The following is a 25,406-nucleotide window of genomic DNA, read 5'->3' on the forward strand; positions in this document are numbered from 1 at the left end:
GTGTGTATGCAGTTCAGATTCCCATTAGTTGGATCTTAGCGATGAGTGAAAAATCCTGCTCTTTCCACTCCCCTCCAATAAGGGCAGCAGGGATATTTGTCACGGTTGCAGCACCTCACCAGGGGGCTAATAGAATTGGTTCTACAATGCAAGGCACTAATCTGCCCAGTGTGGGAATTGGCTGAGCTGCCTTGGCAGAGTGCTGGCGCCCCTTTGCAGGATGAGAAATTCCCGGTTGTCCCTCTGGCACTGCTTTCGCAGTAGTGTAAATTTGCCTTCCCCAACCTGGTGCCCACTCAGACATCATCATCGATCATTATTAATAATCATCTTCCACACAATGGCCTCAAGGCAATGTGTGTGTGTGTGTGGGGGAACAGCGGGAAACAGTGGAAAGCACAAAAGAACAGCCTCTATATTTAAGACAAAACTTAAACAATGCAAAATAGACACTCAGCACAAAGACCCATTTATCCAGCTGGGAAAGCAGTAATACAGCTGTACCTCGGAAGTTGAATGCCTTGCGACTCGAACAATTTGGCTCCCGAACGCCACAAACCCAGAAGTGAGTGTTCCGGTTTGTGAACGTTCTTTGGAACCCGAACTTCCGACACAACTTCTGTGGTTTCCGATTGGCTGCAGGAGCTTCCTGCAGTCAATCGGAAACCACGCCTTGGTTTCCGAACATTTTGGAAGTCGAACGGACTTCTGGAACGGATTCTGTTCGACTTCCAAGGTACGGCTGTAATAATAATAATAATAATAAATTGTATATTGTGCTATACCCGTGGAACTCAGGGCAGTTCACAACATAAAAACACACACAAAATACATAATAAAAACAAAACGTCTTCAATTGTTTCTGGAAAGCACAGGCAGTTGGTGCCAGTCATATCTCAACAGGGAGGCTACAGGAGAAGCCGCACTTGCAAGCCCTGGTCAGAGATACTGTGCATCAGGCTTCTGAGATCTTTGGAACCAGCAGGAGAAACTTTCTGCTGGGACCTATTGGGTATAGAAGAGACTTTGTACTACAACACCCACCGGTCCCTCCCAGCCGTACCTGGAGGGGTTGAATCTGGGACCTTCTGCTCACAAAGGGACCTGCTCACAAAGGGAATCTGGGACCTTCTGCTGGGGGGTTGAATCTGGGACCTTCTGCTCACAAAGCCAGTTCCTGTACCTTCTGGAAATATAGGCAGCAGGCCCATTGGTCCACCAAGCTCAGTGTTGCCCTACAGCAGGCATAGGCAACCTTGGCTCTCCAGATATTTTGGAACTACAACTCCCATGATCCCTGACCACTGGCCCTGTTAGCTAGAGATCATGGGAGTTGTAGTTCCAAAACATCTGGAGAGCCAAGGTTGCCTATGCCTGCCCTATAGTGACCGGGAGCAGCGGCTTTCCAGGGTTTCAGGAAGGAGTCTCTCCCAGGTCTAGCTGGAGATGCCTTTTGGGGGATGAGCCTGAGACCTTCCGAATGCAAAGCAGATCCTCTACCTCTGAGCTAGGTGGCCCTTCTCCTTAAAAAACAAGTTAAGATTCCTTCTGCTGAGTAAAGGGTTGGATTAAACAGGAGCCTAGGAAGCTGCATTTTACCCTGTCAGGCCATTGGTCCATCTAGCTTAGCATTGCCTGCACTGACTGGCAGTGGCTTTCCAGGGTTTCAGAGAGAGGATGTTTGCCGGTCCTACCTGGAGATGCAGGGGTGTGTGAGAGTGGGGTGGCCGCACCCACTGATGGCATGTGGTCCTTAGAGAATTAACCAAGGGCAAAGGTGGCCTCCGGGCCACCAAAAATAAATAAACGTTAACTGCCCGTTTTAACTTCTCCCTGTCTCACCTGATTCCCCAGGTTGTTTAAACTGCAGCAAACTCTCAGAGCTGCTGGAGAGGGTCAACTTCTTAGAAGCAAAGGTCAGTCTCTTTCAATATAATTTTATATACTCTTGAAGGGACAGAGGGGTTGGGAAGTCTCAGGTGGGCTGCTTTATCCAATACCTCTCCTCCACCTCTCCAGCCGTGTCAGAAATCGTTATTTCAGTGTGGCAGCTTTGGAACTCCCTGCCTATTGATATCAGACAGGTGCCTTCATTGTATTTTTTTTCTCCTGGTGCCTGCTTATTTTGTTTTTGTTTAGGCAAGCCTCTCCAGACACATGAATGTTAATGTTGTTCGCCGTTAATTCCCCCCCCCAGATGCTTTTCCTTGTTTTTAGCTGTTCCTTAATTGATAATTTTAATATTTCTTGTAATCAGCTTAGAGGTCTTAGTTCAATCAAGCGGCATGTAAATGTAAAAAAAAAAAAAGTTATGCAATTTCATCAAAGACCAACTGCATCAGAAGAGAAACAGCTCTGCATGTGGGGGACACAGAGTGGAATGAAAAGGATGCCTTCTTGCCTTCCTAATCACATACGATAGCCAATATAGCTAGCATACTGATCTGAACACACAACCCTCACATACTCAACCACCCAGTGGTCACTCTCTCCTTGCCCCCACCGCCACCATGCTACTTCTGGACCTGTGTCTCCCTGCTTGTGCATGCGTCAGGGGTGAAGACCTATTGCCTGCTTTTGCTGGAGATGTTTCCCCTTGTCTTCAGGTAGCGACCCTCTCTGCAGCTGAATCTGTGCCCTCTCTGGTGCCCGGCAGACGGCTTCCTCCTAAGGGAGGCGACTCTCCTGATTCCGTGGCCCTGTGGGGCTCCCTGGCTGCTCAGGGGAGCCCTGGGGATGAAAGCGCAAAAGGTAAGCAAGGAAGGAGGGAGGCAGTGGATCTCCAGTGGTCATCTGGGGTGTGGCAGGGTGGGCACAGGAGACGAGGCCTGTTCAGTGGTGACCCCGCCTGTGAATTCCTTGTCTGGTTAGCTCCAACACTTCCTTCATGCCTTTAGACTCTGGCAGGCCTGATGGGGCAATGCCCCATGAACCTCAGTCTGGCCGCTGCCAGCTCTCACCTGCCTGCCTTCTTACATACAAGCAGTCCAGGGGGTGGCCCTGCCTAGCGGCTTCCTACCTGCCAGGGAGCAACCCGGCATTAAATCACACGGAGTAAGTGAAGTTAACTCTTTATTAGATGAAACGAGACCTGTTCCAGGGAGCGAGGCCTAATCAGCACAGCAACTCTTCTGGGTAGGCAGTTGTGGAGGCTGAATGTCTCCGCCTTTCCACAGTTGCCTAAATCTCCTCCATCCTCAGGTCCTTCCCAAGCAATCTGAGACTACGCCGGCGTGCTTGTCTCTGCTCCTCCCTGAACATACCTCTTCTGGTTCTGGGAGACCAGGAGGAGTGGGGATTGTCACAGCAGGAGGGGGAAACACCAGCCTCACTTGTCTCTGCCTCTTGGCTTCCCTCCCCTCCTGCGTCAACATCTGCCTCTGATTCTGGACTTCTCTCAGCCGTAGACTCTTCCAGCTCACTAAACCCTGTAACCTCTTTAGCTTCTGGCAGTTCCTCTTCCCATTCTGCTCCTTCTTCTCCCTCTGACCTTCATCCTCTGTGTCCAGCCAATCTGTGATGCTCCTCCAGCTCAATCTCAGTGGTTGCCCTTATAGGGTCCAAAACTAGAATTAGTTGGCTCTACGTAGAATTGTAGAGTTGGGACTCAAAGAGTCACCTAGTCCAGTGGTTCTCAAAGTGGGTGGTACTGTCCACTGGGAGTCAGTGGGATTACCTAGGAGGCAGGGGGCGCAGGAGGTGTAAATGACCACCAGACTTTGAAAAGCTGCTGGATCGAGTTCATCACCTTTGTTGAATTAATTAAACTAAATACTGTAGTTGTAATTGGATTTTGAATAAATGTGCAATTAATTGTTACTCTTTTAAATTTTATTATGCTATTATTTTCTGTAGTTGGGTTGTCAGAACTGCTAAAGAGAGGGCTATAGCTTGTAAAACTTTAGGAACCACTGGTCTAGTCCAATATAGATATAATCTCTGGTGCCCCCTGCTGTTAGCCTCCCTGCTGTCTGGATGTGCTAACAGATGACAGTGTAGTTGTGCATTTTGTGTGGGTGGCCATCAAGAAGCCTCAGCTTCTTTGTTTGCCTTGTCTGTCCTTTTCTGGCGGTCCTGGGACCTGAGTTTTGTGCTTGTTTTGACGGTCATTAGCCACACTGAAGTTCCCGTTCTGGGACAGAACGGTAGGATGCAAATGTTTTAATAAATAAAAGCAAGATGGAGCAAGAAGCTAGTTTGCTCGGAGAGGGTGTGTGTGTGTGTGTGTGTGTGTGCACGGATCCTAAACTTGAGGAAAGTCTGAGGGAGTATCCTTTTATCCTTTGCTTCTTCCTCCCTGAATGAGCCGAAGTGGATGGGTTTAGGCCTCACTAGTTCAAGGCAACTGTCCTTGACATTTAGCAATGCTGGAAAACAACCATTTTTATCTCAAGAGGGGTGAGCAACCCAATTGCCTGCTAGGCCTCATTTCATGTGGGTGGCAAGCATGCAGGAAAGGGGTGCAGGAGAAGAGAAGAGATGAAAGAGAAAAGGGAGTGGGGGGAGAGAGAAGGAGACAAAGGGGTGTGGCTGAGAAGAGGAGAGAAAAAGGTGGGCTGCCCTTTTTGGCTGCCAGGGGGACGAAGCACTTCAATAGCACACACCGAAATTTCTAGGATGCACTTCCATCGCTCCTGCAAATTACTTGACAGTCTGGAGGTGACCAAAGTCTAGAGGCTTTGCAAACACACCATGCATTGGCTTTAGCAAAGGTGTCACATGTTGCCTTTTCAAGCACATGTTATTTATTTTATTTATTGCATTCATATTCCACTGGGGAGCTCAAAATGATGTGCTGAGAGGCTGAGAGGCAGGGACTGACCCCCCAAGGTCACCCTAGTGTGAGCTTCATAGCTGAGTGGGGTTTTGAACCCTGGTCTCCTGGATTCTAGGCTGACACTCTTAACCACTAAACTATGCATTAGATTATTATTATTATTTTTAAGTAGGACAGCATGGGGAAGCTGAGATTCTTTGAAACCAGAATTCTGTGTAGATTTTCTGTGGAATCATAGCTGACCTGCAGCGATTCGGTTTGGGCTGGCTGGCAAAACTGGCTGAGGTTTTCACAAACTGGGCAGCGGCATCCTAAGACTGGCCCTGCCTTCTCCAGGATTGAAGCAGGGACAATGGAGTTTTGCTTCTGATGATCAGCTCCAGCCTCTTCTCTCCTCCTCTCTCCTCCTACCACCCGCCATCTCCTTCCTCCCAATTCCGCTGCCAGCATTGCATTGCATTGGGGCTGGTGAGAAGCACACCAGGCGAGGGGGCCAAAATTGAAAGCAGCTGGCTGACGGGGACTGTCCCGGGGCCTGGCGAGGCTTCCTGGCTTTGGCTGGAGCTCTCTGCAGCTGGAAAGGTTTAGTGGTCCTTCCCTCGCTCTGACAGAACATGTGTTTCTGGTTTGGGTGAAGAGAGGGGAGGAGAAGACGGGAATAATTAATGATGGAATATTTCTCTCCTCTTCGCACAAGCTGCAAAAGGACAATGGGCAGAAAGGGTGGCGAGATGTTCTTTCCAGGAAGGGACACGTGCGAGGGCTTCCCTTGTCGCTTTGTCATTCATTGCACCCAACAGGAAAGGTGTGCTGAACCCTGAACATGATGCGCCGTGAACAACTGCTGTTGTTCCCCTGTTGCGTTTCTGCCTTGCAGAGAATGTAAGATAAGATATCTTTATTGTCATTGTCCCCTTGCGGGAACAACGAAGTTACTCGGTTGCTACATCTACTCAGATAAAGCATTCCGCATAATCCAAAATTACTACAAAGCCTAATTAAAAACAGTAAATATGATACAAAATAACAAGTAAAATAGGATGTCCCACATTGATGCAGGGTTTTCGTTGCCTGAATAGGATTCCATGGTGGGGGACCTCAGACTCGCTTCAAGATGGTTGTGTGGCAAAAGGGCCCTTGTTCTAGCGCAGTTGTAACTTGTGGCGTTGCAACCCTAAGACGTAAAAAAAAGGGTAAAGGACCCAAGGACGGTGAAGTCCAGTCAAAGGCGGCTATGGGGTTGCAGCGCTCATCTCGCTTTCAGGCCGAGGGAGCCGGTGTTTGTCCACTGACAGCTTTCCGGGTCATGACTAAACTATTAATAATAATAATATACTGCCCTACACCCTATGGGTGACTGAATCTCCCACTTCCTTCTTCGTGGTCCAGTCATGCCCTCATGGGAGCACTGAGTTCAAATTAGAAGGAGTCATCATTCAAAGGGTTGATGTGTGCTGCATTTTCCAAAACTGCTGGATCGCAGAGGGTGGGATGGGGAAGAGAATGTTCCCTGCCTTTGTGTACAAATGGGGTCTGGCTTAGTTTTCTCTGTCTGTCTGTCTGTCTGTCTGTCTGTCTGTCTGTCTGTCTGTCTGTCTGTCTGTCTCTCTCTCTCTCTCTCTCTCTGTGTGTGTGTGTGTCTCCAGGCTTTTCATCCCAGCAGTGAGTTCTGCCCCTGATTGAATCCATGTCTAGGGTTTAAAGTCCTTGTGCCTCCTTGCAGCTGGTAGCAGGGTCACTTAAAAAGCACAGGTGGAGTACAGAGAGAAAAGCAATCCCGATAACACTTTACTGAGCAAAGAGCAGTGTATGATCTGAGGAGAAAGGAGCAGGGAGGTTTCTTCTTACTTAGGTCAGGCCTTGTACATAGCAGAAAGAGATTTGACCAAACGTACAGAGGAAAACTTGCCCAGAACTACACGGCACATGCTGCCTCAGTAAAGATCATGTCACTTTGCCTAGTTGCTAAGCAACACTTCCACCTATCCCGCTCTTGGCCACTTGACTTTAACAAGAGCAGAATTAACCCTTACATTACAAAATGACAAACTTAGTTGGTCTCTAAGGTGCTACTGGAAGGATTTTTTAAATTTTGTTTTGATTACTAATTGAATGATCTCTGCTGCTGCACTTTCAACAGCAGCATTCCAGAGATCCTGAAAGAAGGAAGATCAGGGACACTGTGTTGGGTGTACATGTGTTACACTCTTAACATAGCCTTGCTTGTAGGAGCTCCAGGTAACGTCTTGCCCCCTCTGTATTCAGCAGGTTCTCCAGGACCCAGAGTTAGGCTGAGGACCACCATACCTGGACGGGATGGTATGTACTCAAGCGACTTACAATATTTTAAGGGAAAAAGAAAACATGCATACACATTAAAAGCAGCATTAAAAATTAATTATGAAAGACAATTCTGTTTTTTTAAAAGCAAACAAACGACATCAAAACATCCCACCCATGCAGAAAGGCCATAGATGGCTAAAAAAAAGATCAAAAGATATGTAGCAATAGTGTCAGGCACAAGTTGGGGAACCACTTCTGAAAAGGCCCATTTTCATACTGAGGAAGGGCCGCGTGAAGAAGGGTCTTTGATGACGATTGATAAAAGGAGACTGTGAATTTCTGTGTGAAATGTTCATTTTACATTCATCTTTTCTTTTCCTGTTGTAATCCGAGGTCTTCAAGCAATTTCCCTTTACTTTCGCTTTCTCAAGGACTGAAATTCTCGCTGTGTCTTCGCCGTGAATCTCAGTCTCAACACATCCCTTTTTAGCTATGGCCACTCCATATGTCTGAAGCACACAACTTCCCAGCAAAAGAATCCTGGGAACTGTAGTTTCCCCCCACCGGAGAGCTACAATTCCCAGCACCCTTAACAAACTACAGTTCCCAAGCTAAGTTATGTGCTTTCAGTGTATGTTGTGATCTTGTGAATGTGCACCTTCCTTGACTGTTACCGCCTTCCCTTTCCAAACCTTTTCAGGGAGGCTGGCCTCGCAGGGACCCCCAGGCCCTGTGGGTCCCAAAGGAGACGTTGGCATCCGCGGCCCGTCAGGCGTACCTGGCGTCAAAGGCCCTGCTGGACCACAAGGTAAGCCTCAGGCTGGGGAAGCAAGCCACTGCTCTACAGGTGCAGCTCCGCCTTCTCCTTCCATGGAGGCAGACCCAGGTTCTATCCTCTGCATTTCCAGCTAAAAACAACTTAGCTAGCAGCCTTGGGGGAGACCCCCTCCTCCCAAGTCTCCAGAGAGCCCTGTTTGTTGAATCAGTCAGGGACCTTTTTCTGCTGCTCGAAATGAATCATGTGGAGCAGGCATCCACCAAACTGTGGCCCTCCAGATGTTTTGGCCTACAACTCCCATGATCCCTAGCTAACAGGACCAGTGGTCGGGGAAGATGGGAATTGTAGTCCAAAACATCTGGAGGGCTGAAGTTTGGGGATTCCTGATGTGGAGGGATATAGTTTGATGTTTTGGACTACAAATCCCATCAGACCCAGTTCAGGTGTGGGGAACCTTTAGCCCTCCAGATGTTGCTGAACTACATCATTACCCCTGGCCATTGGCCATGCTTTCTGGGGTTGATGTCTCTGCAACATCTGAAGGGCAAAAGGTTCCCCACACCTGTTACAGTCCAAAACACCTGGAGGGTTTAAGGGGTATTGTTTGGGTTAGTTCTGGGGGTGTATCCTCTAGATCACTGTTTCCCAACCTTGTGCCTCCAGCTGTTTTCGGACTACAATTCCCATCATTCCTGACCACTGGTCTTGCTAGCTAGGGATGATGGGAGTTGTAGTCCCAAAACATCTGGAGGCACAAGGTTGGGAAACACTGCTCTAGATTACGTTCATGCATTTTTTTGTTAGACTTTATTATTACACAGGTGGCGCTGTGGGTTAAACCACAGAGCCTAGGGCTTGCTGATCAGAAGGTCGCCGGTTCGAATCCCCGCGACAGGGTGAGCTCCCATTGCTCGGTCCCAGCTCCTGCCAACCTAGCAATTCGAAAGCACATCAAAGTGCAAGTAGATAAATAGGGACCGCTACAGCGGGAAGGTAAACGGCATTTCCGTGCGCTGCTCTGGTTCGCCAGAAGCGGCTTTGTCATGCTGGCCACATGACCTGGAAGCTGTACGCCGGCTCCCTCAGCCAATAATGCAAGATGAGCGCGCAACCCCAGAGTCGGTCACGACTGGACCTAATGGTCAGGGGTCCCTTTACCTTCATTATGCATTAGCAACGATTTGTTTAATCATATTCTTGATCCCTGTGAGATGTTCTCATCAGCCCATCCATTTATCTGGCTGTTTAAGCTTCCTTTAGAATAGATCTTGCAGTTGTTAGCGAATGATGAAAGAAACCTTTCTTGATGTTGTTGCAAGTTGCTTTGAGCTTGCCTTGCCTTGCAAAGAAACGGCAGCGACTAGGCCAGCAGCTCCCAATTAGCTAAGTACTTTTGAAAATGTTGATATCTCTACATTAGTTTTTGTTATGTAAATGGTGGCACACAAACGCTGGGGTCCACGGACCACCAATTATATATTATTACATTCATATACTGAATTCTCCCTCCAAGGAGCCCAAGGTGGCCTACACGATTCTCCCCCTCCTCATCTAATCCTCACAACAGCCCTGTAAAGTAGGCTAGGCTAGGCTAGGCGACAGTGACTGGCCCAAGGTCACACCCCGTGAGCTTCACGTGGCTCAGTGGGGGTTTGAACCCTGGTCTCTCCCACGTTGTACTCTGATGCTCTACCCATTACACCACACTGTCTCTCATTCCAGTGACGTGGTGGTGTGCGCCATAGGCTCCTCTGCAGGATGAATGTTTGTACGTGTGCCCTCTTTCTCTCCCGGTCTAAAACCTACAGGGGACACACACGAGAGTGAAGCGTGTCTCCAATGTTAAATCGGGGAGGGTATGGTTTGGAAGTTTGCCTCCATGATCAGAAGTCTGGGGGAAAAACAATCATTGTAGCGGATATCTTGAAGTCTCTCGAAGTCTCTCGTAGTGGTTTTTTTTTTTTTTGGAGGGGGGATTTGCTGGGGTGGAAGCAACCCCCCTCCCCGCCAAACAAGGCTGGGGATCTGAGCTCACGCGGAGCTGTGGTCGTACTTGGCCGTCTCTGTGGGTCTACTTAATGTTTATTTGGTTTGGAAAGTGTCCCAGAGAAAGTTGCCTCTGGCCGTTTGGAGTTAAAGCATTAACCAGCCAGCCCAACCCCACACAGACCCCATTCACCACCCTCTTCCCCCCACCCCACTCCCAGGCCTAGCTCTTCTCTCTCTCTCTCGCAAATCCCACTTCTTTGTTCTGGACCTCCCTGAGCTAAAATTTTTTTTTTTGGAGGGGGAGAGCAGGGAGTGAGTGGGAAGGGGTTGCCTTTGCCAAATCCAATCTCCCCCTTCGCTTCCTCCCCTCCCGTCTCTGCACGCTCCCGGTCTTCAGCTGCAAGCCGCTCGGAGCAAAAAACCTGTGTCTCTGAACCCCTTAGCAATGGGGATGCCTGTTGCACACCAGATATTGTCAAACTCCAGCTCCCATCTTCTGACCTGTTGGATGTGCTTGTTGGGGCTGAGGAGAATTGGAGTTTCATCTGAAGGGCCACGGGTTCCCCATTTGCGCCTTATAAGGAGAAGATCACCTCCAATCAGGAGAAGGAGTGGTGTCACCTTTTTTCATCCAGCTATTTCAGCCAGCTATTTAGTTCCCATGGCAACATATTGTCCAAGCTTACATGGCAAACAGGATAATAATAAAAAATTCCTTCAGTAGCACCTTAAAGACCAACTAAGTTTTTATTTTGGTATGAGCTTTCGTGTGCATGCACACTTCTTCAGATACAGTGAAATGGAAGTTTCCAGGCACTTATGTAGAGAAGGGGTGGGGAGGGGTGGGGATGGGGAGGGGGGATCACTCAGAAGGGTGGTGGAAATGGGTGATTGACTGACTGATAGCTGTTGATGACCGGAAACGACTGCAAATGGTTTTGCATGAAAAAGCAAGGGTTGAGATGGCTGAAGATCGCTTATCATGTATAATGAGATAAGAATCCGATATCTCTGTTCAAACCAGGTCCCTCCATGGTTTTGAGCTTGGTGATAAGTTGCAATTCAGCAACTTCTCTTTCCAGTCTATTTCGTTTCCGGTCATCAATAGCTATCAGTCAGTCAATCACCCATTTCCACCACCCTTCTGAGTGATCCCCCCTCCCCATCCCCACCCCTCCCCACCCCTTCTCTACATAAGTGCCTGGAAACTTCCATTTCACTGTATCTGAAGAAGTGTGCATGCACACGAAAGCTCATACCAAAATAAAAACTTAGTTGGTCTTTAAGGTGCTACTGAAGGAATTTTTTTTATTTTACTTCGATCCAGACCAACACGGCTACCTACCTATGGCAAACAGGAGTTCTCAATAAAGCTGGCTAGGGCCTATTGACTTAGCGAAAGGAATTGGGTTGACAGTTTTAGCAGCAGACCCCAGGACATGCATGCCAACCCCAATCCTCATTAACAACATAACGACGACGTGGAGTTTGCCACACGAAGCAGAACCTTCTCAGTGGTGGCACCCTGGCCAAGGCATTTTCCTTTTTATCGAGACCGGGCTGTCTGCTCACATTCTTTTCATTCAAGATTTCCCACAGGCCTTTCAGCATTATACGTAATTTGTATTTGTATCATTTACTGCTGACCTGTCTGTGATTTTACTTGGGAGTCGGCTGCAGTGCTAGTCCTAATCAGAGTAAGCCCATTGAAGTTAATGGATACCACTTGCCCACAGGTGCTGGAAGAAACCCACCTTTCCTGGCTCAGCTCTCATTGCTCACCATTGTGCTGTTTTGTTTTGTTTTGTTTTTTGTTCCAGGGCCTCAGGGGCCTCCTGGTCCCCCCGGGCGGGATGGCGCAAGAGGTTTCCCCGGAGAGAAGGGCCTCCCAGGGCCCCCTGGACCCCCAGGTCCACCAGCCCCTGTGGGACCAAAGTTATCACCCATTCCGGATCAAAGTGAGTAACCTCCCAGGCAAGGGAAGTGTATTGGCCACAGGGGTGGGGGACCTGAGGCCTGCGAGTCAGATACGGCCCTCCTGGCCTCACTACCTGGCCCTTGGAACTCTCCTCAGGCCACGCCCCCTTGGGCAGCCCTGCATCTCACCCTCTTTGAGTGCTTTGCCCTGAGTGGAATGTCCCCTTGAACTCAGATCTTGCTTCCCTGGGTGGAGGACTAAGAGGGCTGCGGGAGTGTAGAAAGGTTTTTGTTTTTTTAACATTTGTTGCCCCGCCCACTTTTGCCTCTGGCCCCGCCCACCGCTGGCATGTGGCCCTTGTGCCTGAGTGCTGAGAAAGGGCTGCTCATTTCCTGGGGTTGTGTGTGTGTGTGTGTGTGCTCAGAGGCTTATTTTGGCAGTAACCGGTATAGAAACCAATACTTTGAATAACCAGCCTGGTTGGTCTCCAGGTCTCACTTATTCCCTGATCTTTCTCTGTTTGTGTAATTCAGGGGACCCACTTCTGTCAAACACCTTCATTGAAACAGGGGTCACTGGTCCGGCTGGGCCGCCCGGCCTTCCAGGACCAATGGGTAAGTCTCTTTTTGGCCCCGTATCTTCACCCAGGGGTGGGGGAATGATGGGCAAACAGCTCTTTGGGGTTTCAGGGAGAATTGCCTGCCAGCCCTACCTGGAAACTCATTTGGGGATTGAGCCTGGGACTTTAGATGCTCTGAGCTCTGGCCCTTCCTACAGAAACAGCAAAAGGTGAAGCTTCCTCAGGCAGGCAAACAGGCAGACCATTGTTCCATCTATCTCAATATTGTCCACACGGACCAGCAGCAGCTCTCCAGGGTTTCAGGAGAGGACATTCCCAGCTGTACCTGGGGAGATGCCATCGGGGACTGAATCTGGGACTTGCAAGGCGGATAGATGCCCTACCTCCATGTTTGGCCCTTCCCCAAAGGGACTCTAGGAAGAGATAGGGAGAAGAACCACAGGATATATTCCAGATGGTGTCACCATGCAGATACCTGTCAAAAGCCAGGTCCGCAAAAGGTGGCCATTCCACCCTGAACGCTTGAAGTGCCCCTCCCCATAGTATTTGTCTGCTGAAATGGAATTTGTGGCTTGCCGACGATCCAGAGACCATGTGAGCTGCATGGACTCGATCCGCCCTCTGAATGTTTTGGACTCCCACTCAGCCTCAGCCGGCCTTTGCAGACCTACCATTCCCAACCACCACAACAGTTTTTTCATGCTTTTTTTCCAACCTTTTCTGCGAGCGTCCTGGTAGGAAACGATACAGCCTGTTGCCATCCATGGCGGATAGTTCAAGTCATTTGATACCTTGATGGCCTCTAGTAGCAAGTTTGATTAAGGGACGCAGGTGGCGTTGTGGGTTAAACCACAGAGCCTAGGGCTTGCTGATCAGAAGGTCGGCAGTTCAAATCCCTGCGACAGGGTGAGCTCCCGTTGCTCGGTCCCAGCTCCTGCCCACCTAGCAGTTCAAAAGCACATCAAAGTGCAAGTAGATAAATAGGGACCGCTCTGGCGGGAAGGTAAACGGCGTTTCCGTGCGCTGCTCTGGTTCGCCAGAAGCAGCTTTGTCATGCTGGCCACATGACCCGGAAGCTGTCTGCGGCCAAACGCCGGCTCCCTCGGCCTATAGAGCGAGATGAGCGCCGCAACCCCAGAGTCGGACACGACTGGATCTGATGGTCAGGGGGCCCTTTACCTTTACCTAGCAGGTTTGATTATTGCACTTTCCGTTCTAGGAAAGTTGCTGGAAGTGTTTTCTGACTGTGGCAGGAATTGTTTTCCTCCGCCTAGACTAGAGCACGGGTCTGCTAGGCGCAGCTGGGAAAGGGAGTCGCACGGTGTTAAGTGGGAGTTGCAACAGATCAGGGCCAAATCCTGCCCCCTGGGGGGTGGGAAGCAACAGCCACAACAAAGCTCAGGGTGGGGTGGGAAGGTTGTAGTTACAGCTGCCACCTTGTGGGTGCTTCTGGTTGGCCACTTTGGAAAAGAAGAGCTTGGATTTGATATCCCGCTTTATCACTACCCAAAGGAGTCTCAAAGCAGCTAACATTCTCCTTTCCCTTCCTCCCCCACAACAGACACCCTGTGAGGTGAGTGGGGGGCTGAGAGACTTCAAAGAAGTGTGACTAGCCCAAGGTCACCCAGCAGCTGCATGTGGAGGAGCGGAGACGCGAACCTGGTTCCCCAGATTACGAGTCTACCGCTCTTAACCACTACACCACACTGGCTCTCCAGTGGAGGTTTGGGGGGCTTTTAACCCTCCGCCCCCCAGCTCTTCCCTTCTCAAAGCAGCAAAAACTAGTTGCTGACCAGGGGTGTGAAACCTCTTTCTCCCTGTAGGTCCTCCAGGGCCAGCTGGAATCCCAGGTCAGCCTGGACGTGATGTAAGTAGTACCCCTAATCTCTGATGTGAGGAGGCAAGGGTTTCTGGGAGGAAACAGCCCAATTGCATTTTGAGCTCATGATTTGAATAGAAGGCGGTGTTTTTCCAGGGCCTGGAACCTCCCAGTATTTTGGGACTAACACTTAGCTGCCACGGTATTTGGGGTGGGGAGAGATCCCTTGCAACTGACTTGGAATAATTTTTATTAAAGATTTTATTGAATTGCAAAAGAACAGTCCCTTGCAACTGAGATCCATTGTTGTATTATTATTATTATTATTATTAATTGCGTCTTATGCAAGTCGTGTTATGTTGCTGTTTATTTGTACATCACCTTTCATTCAAACAGGCTCCCGAGAATAAACAGATACATGCAAATAACGATAATGCAAATAACAACAGTGCAAATGCAACACAAAAACTCCCCAAACTAAATCTTAAACTTTATTACTATTATTATTATTATTATTATTATGGGGACTTTATTTTTATTCAAGTTTAACATAAACTAAAACAGTTGAACGAGCAGGCTCCAAAACAGCCATTCAAGAATTTTGAAAACATCTGTATGGGAGGAGAAATCTTAACCTTTCCAAAGTGTTAGAATGCATTCGTTATCACTGTGGGTTTATTCCCCACAGTTGAGAGCAAGAGGGAGCAATAACAAGTACATAAACAGGAGTCCCACTCCTTTTAAGGCTCCCAGTCCAGCAATATCTGGGAGGCTTCAGCAGAGAAGGGCCCAGCAGCATCTCCAGTCAAAGAATATTGGATGCCTGGGAATTAGCCTCAAAGTGGGGGTGCACAAGTCTAGTTGTGGTTTGTGTGTGGGGTTTGTTGCCACAGAGGGTAAAAATCTCAAAGAGGAGGGGAGTCTGGCGTGGGCCAAAACGCCAACCCTACTGCACAGTTGAAAGGTTTGCGGGGTTGGGGAGACCTTGTTTGAAACTGTGACGGTGCTTTCTTTCAGGGGAGCCCCGGAACCCCAGGAGCCGATGGGGCAGCTGGTACCCCTGGAGAGAGAGGAGAGAGAGTGAGTACCAGCCTCCAAAAATCCTGTGCTCTCAGACTTACATCCAAGTTTCATAGCATCGGAGAATTGTATGGTTGGATACATGTAGGAATCACAGCTAAGAATCAGCTTCCAGCTTCCTTAAACTGCGCTGTCCTTAACTAGGCAAATAGAACTGGTTTGATTAGCATCCACCAGCAAGGAACTTCTCTCCACAAGATATAGAGCTGTTATTACCTCTGCTGACGTCTGCACATCAAGCAGCTTTCGAAAGCCTACCTACAATGGCTGGCTGGGAGGTGGCAGCCCTCTGTCCCTCAGAACAGGGACCTCAGTGGAGCACTCAGAGCTCTTAAAGCACTGTGGGGCTGGAGGAACTTCCCCTGTGGGATTTCTCCCAGAGCTATATAAAGAAGCAGGCACCTCCCTCCAGGTCAGGATCGGACATGGGGGTGGGCTCTCGTGTTCGTATATTTCTCCAGAGGACCTGGGTTCAAATCCTGACTGCTTGTTTTAGCACTGTGGGGAACCTTTGGCCCTCCATATGTTGCTGATTTACAACTCCTTTCAGCCCTAGCAAGGGGTTGGTGGGAGTTGTAGTTTAGCAAATTATGGAAGGCCAGAGGTTCCCTGCACTTGCTTTAACCAGGCAGAGGGCTTACTCGGTGGTGGCGCCTGCCCTGTGGAACGCCCCCTCACCAGATGTCAAGGAAATAAACAGCTACAGTCATACCTCGGTTTAAGTACGCCTCGGTTTGAGTATTTTCAGTTTAAGTACTCCGTGGACCTGTCTGGAATGGATTAATCCACTTTCCATTACTGGTACTTTCAATGGGAAAGTTCGCTTCAGGCTAAGTACGCTTCAGGTTAAGTACAGACGTCCGGAACCGATTGTGTTTGTAAACCGAGGTACCACTGTATCTGACTTTTCGAGGACATCTGAAGGCAGTCCTGTTTAGGGAAGTTTTTAATATTTGAGGTTTTATTCTGTTTTTAATCTGTGTTGGGAGCAGCCCAGAGTGGCTGGCGGAAAAAAAATATTATTATTATTATTAGCAGAGGATGAAGAGCGAAAAGGGTTTTTAGGCAGGTCCCTGGAGGGCTCGTGGGGCAGGAGAACCGAAGCATATAGCCATGGACTGCATTTTCAGGGGGTTGGACTAGATGACTCTTGAGGTACCTCTCAACTCTACAGTTCTATGATTCTGTGACTCAGGTTTTCTTTTTTCTCCTCCTTCGTCTCTCCTGTAGGGACCACAAGGATATCCTGGCCGCCAAGGTCTCGATGGAGAACGCGTAAGTGTGGCACAGCAGAGGAGGAGAGAATACCCTGCTAGGGTGGGTGCAAGAAATTTGGGTGGCTAGTGGCAAACTCCAGCAACCAGGGAAGTTCTGCACATTCTGAGAAAAGTCTCTTACACTACATGAGAACTTCCTCGGTCACTGTTCTCCCTGGGACTTTCATTCATTCACTTATTCATTGATTCGTTTGAAGCAGGGCTGGGGGACCTGGGTTCCTCCAGAGAGTTGTTGGACTCCACCTCCCATCAGCCCCAGCCAGCAAGGTCAACAATCGGGGATGATGGGAGTTGAGTCCAGTGACATGTGAGGCCTGCACAGGTTCATCATCCTCGATTCAAAAGCATTTATACCCAGCTCTTCAGTTCCCAGGCTGGCATACAAATCATTTTTTTTTAAAAATCACAGTTCTAATAATCTTTTATACTTCTCCCAAACTTTAAAAATTGCTTTCCTTGTAATATGATTTCAAAAACTTTGATGTACTCTTGCCTTTGCGTACCACAAGTATGCATGCCAGCCAAATCTATTATCATATCTGTCACAGTGGCCGGAGTGGACTACTTCAGAGTAACGACGCTACGCAGCTCTGCATTTTATTCTTTTATTGGTGCTGCGTATTTACAGTGCTCAAGTCATTGCTATTTACACGGAGCGATGTTGTCAGTCTGTTTCAGAACCTCCTAATGGCTTTTGGCGCGTCTTTCTCCAACACAAAAGCTTTGGCAGACCCATCCTCTTGCCCCTCCTCTTCCTGCGTAATTCTGGAGTTGGAGGGATGGGTCTTCCCCCCTTGCTTGCCCCTTCCTGTCCCACCTGGGACCCTGGCTCCTCTACCTTGCCTGAGCCTCGGACACGACTTCCTGCTTCCCCACTGGAATCGGAACTCTCCCTGCTTTCCCCTTTGCTCGGGGACGGGCTTGAACTCAGGAGGGGAGGGACTTCGCGATATCCCCTGTCCCTCACATCCACCCCCCTCCCAAGCTCTCCTTCACCCCTCCCCAGGCCCCGCCCAGCAGCTCCCTGCCGTCAATGGTTGCTACGTGCAGAGGAAAATCCAACTGCAAAAGCTGGATTTGGTGCTCTTCTGCAAAGCTTCTCGAGAAGAAGTTGGCGGACGCCCCACTGTCAATTAAGGCGAGGACCGTCAGGGGATAGCCATTTGGGAGCGTTAGCGTCACTTCTAGAACCACTCCTGCTCTGGGAGGGGTGGGCTGGCTCTGCACCTCTCTGTGCGGGTGGGCGGGCTGGGGCTGTTGTCTGCTGACTGTGCCTGGCTGCTGCCCCTTGTCTCCTGCAGCCAGGCTTTCCCGTTTCCCTGCTGTGGTGCTGCGTCAGTGGGGGAGGGCACCACCGTTCCCGCCTTTCCTTGCCACTCCCTGCGATGTGGGCAGTCTCTGACGAGATGCTGGGGTGAGTTGCAGAGAAAGCAATTCCCGCCCCTTCCCTCCTTGCGCCTTGGCGCCGCTGGGGTTTGAAAAGCCCGCGCGCGCGCGCTATCAATCTGCATGGGCTCCTGGTCCTGGCTGGCTCCAGGCGTGGCCTGAAAGGGTTGTTGAGGGAGTGGCTTCTCCTGCGACCGTGGGAACCAAGCCCGCTTTGCGCGCGTCGCTTGCTTGTCGTTCCACCGGGATTCCTGCCTCACCCCCACCGCCAGAGCTGCTTTGCTCAGCTGATCCATAGTACTGGGCTTTGGACCTCTCGAGAGTTCATCCTTCACCTCCTCGCTCAAACCCAAGTAAAACGCAGCTTGCATGGGAGGCGAATCCAAAACCCACCCCAGTCTGTGCACCAGCATGGTGAATTTCGCCCAATATGCGCGAACTGTCATATTTCCTTGGCGTAAATTATGCAGTTCCTCCTTAGTCTGGTCCAAATGACTATCGGACGAATACATCGTCCTCAAACCTTCTAGAAATTGTTGGACATTTTTCATGCAAGGATTCTTGGTTGCGATTAATGGTCTTAGCCACTCCCTGGCTGCTCCGGTGAGATGTTCCACAATAAACGCTACTCTGTGCTCATCATCGGGGAACTCATTCTGGTGCAGCTCAAGAGCATACACGATCTCAGTCTCAAAGCCCTGAAACTCCTTCGGGTCTCCATTGAACTTGCTTACAAGGGTCCCTGCTCTCCTTCCTGGCAGCACTTGGACTTGGGGAGCCCCTCCCGCCTTGTTTTTCTCTGCATCCAGCTTGTTTTGGAGGTCTACCGCCACCGCCCTTAAATGCTGCTCTTTTTCCTGGAGCTCTCTCACCTGTTCCGCAAGTTGTAGCCGGTCGTCCTGGACCTTCTTAGTCTCCTCTTTAGCTGCCTTCAATTCTCCCTGCGCCTGCAGCGACAGCTGTTGCAGTTCTAGCTGGGCTTGCTCAGCGATCTGCCGCCACTTCTCCGCCTCGGACACGCTCATCCCGGCAACTCCGAAGTAGCCCAAAAATGATTAGGAGGTTGCTGTCACAGTGGCCGGAGTGGACTACTTCAGAGTAACGACGCTACGCAGCTCTGCATTTTATTCTTTTATTGGTGCTGCGTATTTACAGTGCTCAAGTCATTGCTATTTACACGGAGCGATGTTGTCAGTCTGTTTCAGAACCTCCTAATGGCTTTTGGCGCGTCTTTCTCCAACACAAAAGCTTTGGCAGACCCATCCTCTTGCCCCTCCTCTTCCTGCGTAATTCTGGAGTTGGAGGGATGGGTCTTCCCCCCTTGCTTGCCCCTTCCTGTCCCACCTGGGACCCTGGCTCCTCTACCTTGCCTGAGCCTCGGACACGACTTCCTGCTTCCCCACTGGAATCGGAACTCTCCCTGCTTTCCCCTTTGCTCGGGGACGGGCTTGAACTCAGGAGGGGAGGGACTTCGCGATATCCCCTGTCCCTCACAATATCCTTCCAAATCTAATAGATCTGTATTTTTTGGTTTTATCCATTCCCGGATCCAGCAAATACAGGAGGCTTCAAAATATAATTTCAAGTCTGGCAGGGAGAAGCCTCCTCTAGGTACTGGATTCTTAACATTACACAGTTATTATAATGGCCTGTCTCCATGCCCAAGACAGCATCCATAATCTGCCTCCCCCCCCTCCGTCCTTAACCCTTATAAAGAAAAAAGCTTTTGTTTTCCTTGACACCCGTATGAAGCTTTTTATTGTATTACATACGTTTATATCATAGGTCACTAATGCGAGTTCTGTGAGGTCATAAGCCTTTATGGAGCCCTTCCAATTCTCACTGATATTCGGTTTTTGCCTGAGGTTGCAAATTCTTTCTCCTGGGCTGGTTATTAATTTCCAACCGCTTCCAGCTTATGGAAACCTTTCTTCATCTCTAATCATGACAATGAGATGTTGCAGTACTCAAATGCTCCCAGAGTTATCTTAATAAATCCATCTTACTAGGTTCCCTGTGTGCTTTTCCAAAATGTTGCATGTAAGATTCTCCCCGCTGTTACAGTACGTGGCTCTTGAACTCGGCACTTTGGCGTTATATGCTGTTTTGCACAATTCAGCAAGGGGGCAAGTGCCATAGCTGGAGTGTCTAACTGCTTGCATGCAGAAGGCTCAATGCCTGGCAGCTCCAGGTAGGTCTGGGAATGTCCCCATGTCTGAAATGCTGGATTGCTGCTGCCAGTCAGTGCGGGCAATACTGTGCTAGATGTACCACTGGCCTTACACTCTGTGTAAGGCAGCTTCCTATGTTCCAACAACTGCAGAAGAGGGTCTAATGCAATTTCCCATTTGAAGGATTTCTTTTGCAATAACATGATCCCCAAAACCTTTGTCTTCTCATGCCTTTTCTCCTTCCGCTTCAGGGTGAGCCGGGGCCCAAAGGTGAACCAGGCGAGAAAGGCACCTGGGTAAGCTTGGAGGGTGGGGTGCGGGTGGGGACCCTCCTTTTCTCTCCTCTTCCCCCACCCCAGATACTTGCTAGCTCAACCAAGGGACACTGAGTCATGGGAACCAGCTGGACCTGCAAAAATCTGCCCTGATCCCCAGCTCTCTGCCCCCATTTTACCCTCATCAACAGAAGCCCGTTTCCACTACTCAAACGTGAGCCAAGTTGGCAGGCTTCTAGGGGGGGTGCGAGAGAGATAATGGGTACAGGAAATGAAGGCGCTTTCCTATTATCTTGAGACCTCCCTAGCGTAGCTGCGCCAGTCTGCTGTATGCAAAACAGCCAAGAGCCTCGCGGCACCTTGAAAGCAGCTTCCCCACCAGCACCTGCTGATTTTGGAACACAATTCCCATCAGCCCCAGCCAGCACAACCTTTCTCCCATCACAAGACTGAGGCTGATGGGAGTTGAAGTCCAGAATCGTCTGCAGGGAGGCCAGATTGGGGAAGGAAAGCTGCCTTAAAGGTTTATTGTGTGACACGAGCCACCGTGAGCCAAAAGCTGCCTCACCAGACATTTTATTTCTCTGAACTCAGTGCGTATTCTGCATGAACAGAACATTTTTTTTGATAATCAAAGTTTTTGCCAAGAAAAACCACGTGATGATCTATATAGACTGTGTAAATCAGGCACCCCCAAACTTCGGCCCTCCAGATGTTTTGGACTACAATTCCCATCTTCCCCAACCACTGGTCCTGTTAGCTAGGGATCATGGGAGTTGTAGGCCAAAACATCTGGAGGGCCGCAGTTTGGGGGTGCCTGGTGTAAATCTTCTGTGTCCACATTTTTGTGGGCTTTTAAGCCTATTTCCACAGCCTTAAAGACTAGAAACTTGTTAGTGTTTTTTAAAAAAAGAAAGCTCCTCATCTTGGAGATGCTGAATTCTTCCTTTGCATGGTACAGCGGGAGAAATAAGCCCAGCTTTCTTGCTGCTGGCCAATGCAGCCTGAAACCAGGACCAGAAGTGTGAGGTTGCCTTTCTCCTCTGGTAGGCAAGAGAACGAGAACGCTCAGGCACGATCCCAACTAGGATTGCCAACTCTTCAACCAGCTGCTGCAGCTCTGCCTTTTAGGAGCAGCTTGGTGTGCAGATGTTGGCAACCGATTGTGGCTCCATACTGCGAAAAGTGTCACGGGCTGATTTCTGCAGATCGGGAGAGTTTTTGAAAGAACAGAGTGGGTGGGTCCATATTTTCTTCTCCCTTTCCAGCCGTTTGGCAACCCTCATTCCAGTCTCCCCTTGCAAAAGCCTCCAGGAGCTTTTATTATTATTATTATTATTGTGCTCTGTTTCATTGCTGCCCCTTGAAATAACATCTGCTCCAATCATCAAAACGCTTGGGTCATCATCACCCATCCCATCCATTTAAAGCAGTATCCTATCACTATTAACAGTCCTGGATTGCCCCCAAAGAATCCTGGGAACTGTAGTTTGTTACGGATGCTGAGGGTTTTTTTTTTAGGACCACCCCCAAATTCCCCATTCCCAAAGCTACAATTGCCAGAGTGGCTAAGCAACAGAGTTGTAGAGTTGGAAGGCATCCCAAAAGGTCCACTAGTCCTACCTTTTGCAGTGCAGTAATCACACCTAAATCAACCCTCATTCCCTGATAATTTGGGGAATTGTAGCTCCGTGAGGGAGACTAGAGAATCTCCTCTTAACTCTCTGCATTTTAAAGGTGGAACCTACCTTGATTTGCATTTTTCAAAACAAGACATGAAAACGAAAATGCGGCCCTCCCTTCAAAACTTCCACATATCCAAATTTTGCAATGCAAAATTTTATTCCTGGAGGGTGAGCCCAAATGAATGCTAAAGAACTGCGGGGCGGGGATAGGTGGGAATTGGTTTGGTTTGGTTTGAATATACCTGGGGTAAGTGTCCAGAAAAATGCATATGCTTGTGGGGGAAAGCATACCAAAGAAAGGCCAGATATTACTACTGTTATTAAATGTCCATCCCGCTCCATGGCAAAATAGTCTTCTGAGAAATACGTCAGGGAGAGTTGCATGTAAAACTCTGCGTGTGTAAGGAAAAACTGAGTGCAAAACTCTTGTGCGTTAGGGGAAAATGAGTCTCAAGTTGCTGTGGGCTTAAAAATTAAATCGCAGAATGGCAGGAAAGTTTGAGAAAACACAAAATGGAGAAAATTTGCCCATTCCTCCTGAACGTAGCCGGGCTCCAATCTGGGTAAAATATGCATTGGATCGTATTGCGAGCTCAGGCAGGCCAGAAGCAAAGGCCATAAAATGAGGCACGGAGAACAGTTCTGCGGGCACCTTGGGCCTTCAGGATGTTGCTGGACTACAACTCCCATGAGCCTCGGCAAACGTGGCTAACAGCCAGGGATGATGATGAGAGTTGTAGTTTAGCAACATCTGGAAGGCCCAAAGTCCCTCACTCCTGATTTGGAATATGCCTCAAAGTCTAGAGATGGGGGGAGGTATCCGGGGATCCTTGTCTGAGGGCTCTTTGCCTGCCTGTCTCTTTTCCTGGCCGCCACCCCCACTGAACCCCACTCTGCCCAGGGGCTTGATGTGCTGGTGCCAGAACTCCTGTGCATAGCTGCCAAGTCTCCCGTTTTCCCCGGGAAACCCCCGTTTTTGAAGCCGTTTCCCGCTGTCATCCCGAATGGCGAAATATCCCGTAATTCCCCCGGATTTCTTCCGGTGCCACTGTGCCCGTGTCTGGGCACCGGAAATCGGGCAGCAGCGGCACCGGAAGTCGCTTCTACGCATGTCTGGACATGTGTAAAAGCAACTTCCTGTGCCGCTGCTGCTGATCCCGTATTTTTCTAACTGGGACTTGTCAGCTATGCTCCTGCATTCTGTCTGTTCCTCTGAGGCATGGAATTGGGACCTTTTTCTGCCCTAGGGGGCTACATACCAGTGGTGGGCATGGCCAGAGGCAGGGCAACATATGTAAATTCCACCTCTGCTCTGTTGGTTGTTACATGTGGTGCAAAAGGGGGGAGAGGAGTCCGCTTTGCATTACCTCTGCCACTGGCTGGGGCTGATGGAAATTGTAGTCCAAAAGATCTGGAGGGCACCAGATTGGGGAAGTATGAGTTAAAGAGATGCCCTCCCCTTGATGGGGAAGACTTGGGAAGGGTTGTAGCTCACTGGTAGGGCATCTGGTTCAATCTCCACCTGTGGATGGGAAAGACTTGCCTGTCTAAAAAACAAACAACAACCCCAAATAATTGCAGAAAAGGCTTCCCAACTCCCAGACTTAATGGACCCCTTTCATCAACTTAGGAAGTCGTCAAAGACCCCCAACCCAAGTTCTTAGGAAACGTGAACGAAATAAAGTCAATAAAAATCAATCTGTAATGGACATTTGTTAATCCCCATTGCTAGGAACCACAAACCGAAGGATAAGGAGTATTGTTGCATTGTGGAATCGTCTTATTAGATGCAAAGGTTCCTCATTGGCACTCTGTACATGCTCGTGCCCTTGATTTCTGAGACTCCTAATTCCCACTACAGTCGTACCTTGGTTTTCGAACAGCTTAGTTCTTGAGAATTTTGGATTCTGAACGCCACAAACCCGGAAGTGACTGTTCTGGTCTGCAAACTATTTTTGGAAGCAGAACGTCCGACGGGGCTTCTGATTGGCTGCAGGAGGATCCTGCAGCCAATCAGAAGCCACAATTTGGTTTCCGAACGTTTTGGAAGTCAAATGGACTTCCGGAACGGATTCTGTTTGAGTTCCAAGGTACGAGTGTATAGGCCACAAGTGCCTTTTCTGTGCCTAGGTCTTTTCAGCCCCAGTACAGGCCCACCAACCTCCAGGGAGGGGGTCAGAATTGACCGCTTTGAGAACCCCCACTGCAGACAGCGCTGAGCTGGACAGATGCTCTGACTCGCTGGCAAGCAGCTTCCACCGTGCTTTTGCTTGTAACTGGAAAGATGTTCCTGCTTTTAGGTTCAGCTGTCTCACTCGCCCCAACTTGGAACGTTGCTTTCCTAGCTCTTACTGGGATAGCTTCCCCTCCTTCCCGGTGGAAGTGAGAGGGACTGTTCTCCCCTCGCTCTGTGTGTTTGGCCCCATTCATTTAAAGCAGTATCCCTCCCGTTCACACAGTTGCAGCTTCCCCCAAAGGATTCTGGGAGCTGTAGTTAGCTAAGGATGCTGAGACCCCTCTCCCCCTCCTAGAGCTGCAGTTCTGAGTGGTTTAACAGTCATTGCTGCTTCCCAGAGAACTCGGGGGACTGAGCGGGAATAGGGGGTCTCGCCTAACACTGCTTAGCCGCCATAACGAACTACAGCTCCCAAAAGGCTTTGCGGGGAGCCATGACTGTTCCGAGTGGCATCAAAGCACTTTAAAAGGAATGGTGGGAATGTGGCCTCAGGGATATAGTTCTGGGAATCTGGTTACTGCATCCGTCTCTCTCTCCACATCCATGCCACCCTCGAGGTCGCTGCATTTGGGACCTCCCCCCCTGCTACTAACCACCCATGCATGTGCTTCTGCTGTGCCCACACACCTGACTTCCTGAGCAAGGAGGGAAAGCTCATGTCTTCTCAACACCAAGCCCAGGCGGCACAGTATCTGGGGCACTGTGCCATTGTGGTTCTTCCGTTAATTTTCTTTGCTTTGGTTTGGCATCCTTCCTGCGGGAGCTTCTGGCTGGACCGAGCAGCCTGCTTCTGTATAAGCCAGCTTTCTCCCTTTGCAAAAGCAGCTTCATCGATTGCATTTAAAGCCCACCTTTCTCCTCCAAGCAGCTACATGGTCCTTCCCCCTCCTCGTTCAACAACAACCTTGCAAAGTAGGTTAGGCTGAGAAGCAGTTACTGGCCCGAGGTGAGCTTCACGAATTTGAGCTCTCTCGGGTCCCAGTCCAACACTATTGCGCAGCACTGCCTGGCAGTGGGTTAACCCTCCGCTTGCTGGAACTTCTGGATCTGTTGGGAAGTCCACCAGTGTTGCTTCCTGGGGGGGTTAAATCTCCCCAAGGCATTTGCCGGCCTGCAACGATGCAGAACGTGGCACCCACTGGTGCCAAGACA

General features: G+C 49.5%; 1 protein-coding gene across 4 annotated transcripts in view; it reads left to right on the forward strand.

The window, feature by feature from the left end:
• The window catches only part of EMID1 (EMI domain containing 1), a 67,003-nt gene that overhangs the window by 30,178 nt on the left and 11,419 nt on the right, over nucleotides 1-25,406 (forward strand). For 3 of the 4 annotated variants that reach the window (XM_060269420.1, XM_060269419.1, XM_035099171.2), the window contains exons 5-14: nucleotides 1,855-1,916; nucleotides 2,607-2,751; nucleotides 7,043-7,096; nucleotides 7,761-7,868; nucleotides 11,648-11,785; nucleotides 12,279-12,359; nucleotides 14,149-14,192; nucleotides 15,162-15,224; nucleotides 16,455-16,499; nucleotides 20,310-20,354. In XM_060269420.1, the coding sequence (XP_060125403.1) occupies nucleotides 1,855-1,916; nucleotides 2,607-2,751; nucleotides 7,043-7,096; nucleotides 7,761-7,868; nucleotides 11,648-11,785; nucleotides 12,279-12,359; nucleotides 14,149-14,192; nucleotides 15,162-15,224; nucleotides 16,455-16,499; nucleotides 20,310-20,354 (785 nt within the window). The remainder of the gene's footprint in view (nucleotides 1-1,854; nucleotides 1,917-2,606; nucleotides 2,752-7,042; nucleotides 7,097-7,760; nucleotides 7,869-11,647; nucleotides 11,786-12,278; nucleotides 12,360-14,148; nucleotides 14,193-15,161; nucleotides 15,225-16,454; nucleotides 16,500-20,309; nucleotides 20,355-25,406) is intronic. The other variant, XM_060269421.1, reaches the window with a different exon arrangement.

The sequence above is a fragment of the Zootoca vivipara genome, chromosome 17 (genome assembly GCF_963506605.1).
Source record: "Zootoca vivipara chromosome 17, rZooViv1.1, whole genome shotgun sequence".
In the NCBI taxonomy this organism is placed as follows: Eukaryota; Metazoa; Chordata; class Lepidosauria; order Squamata; family Lacertidae; genus Zootoca; species Zootoca vivipara.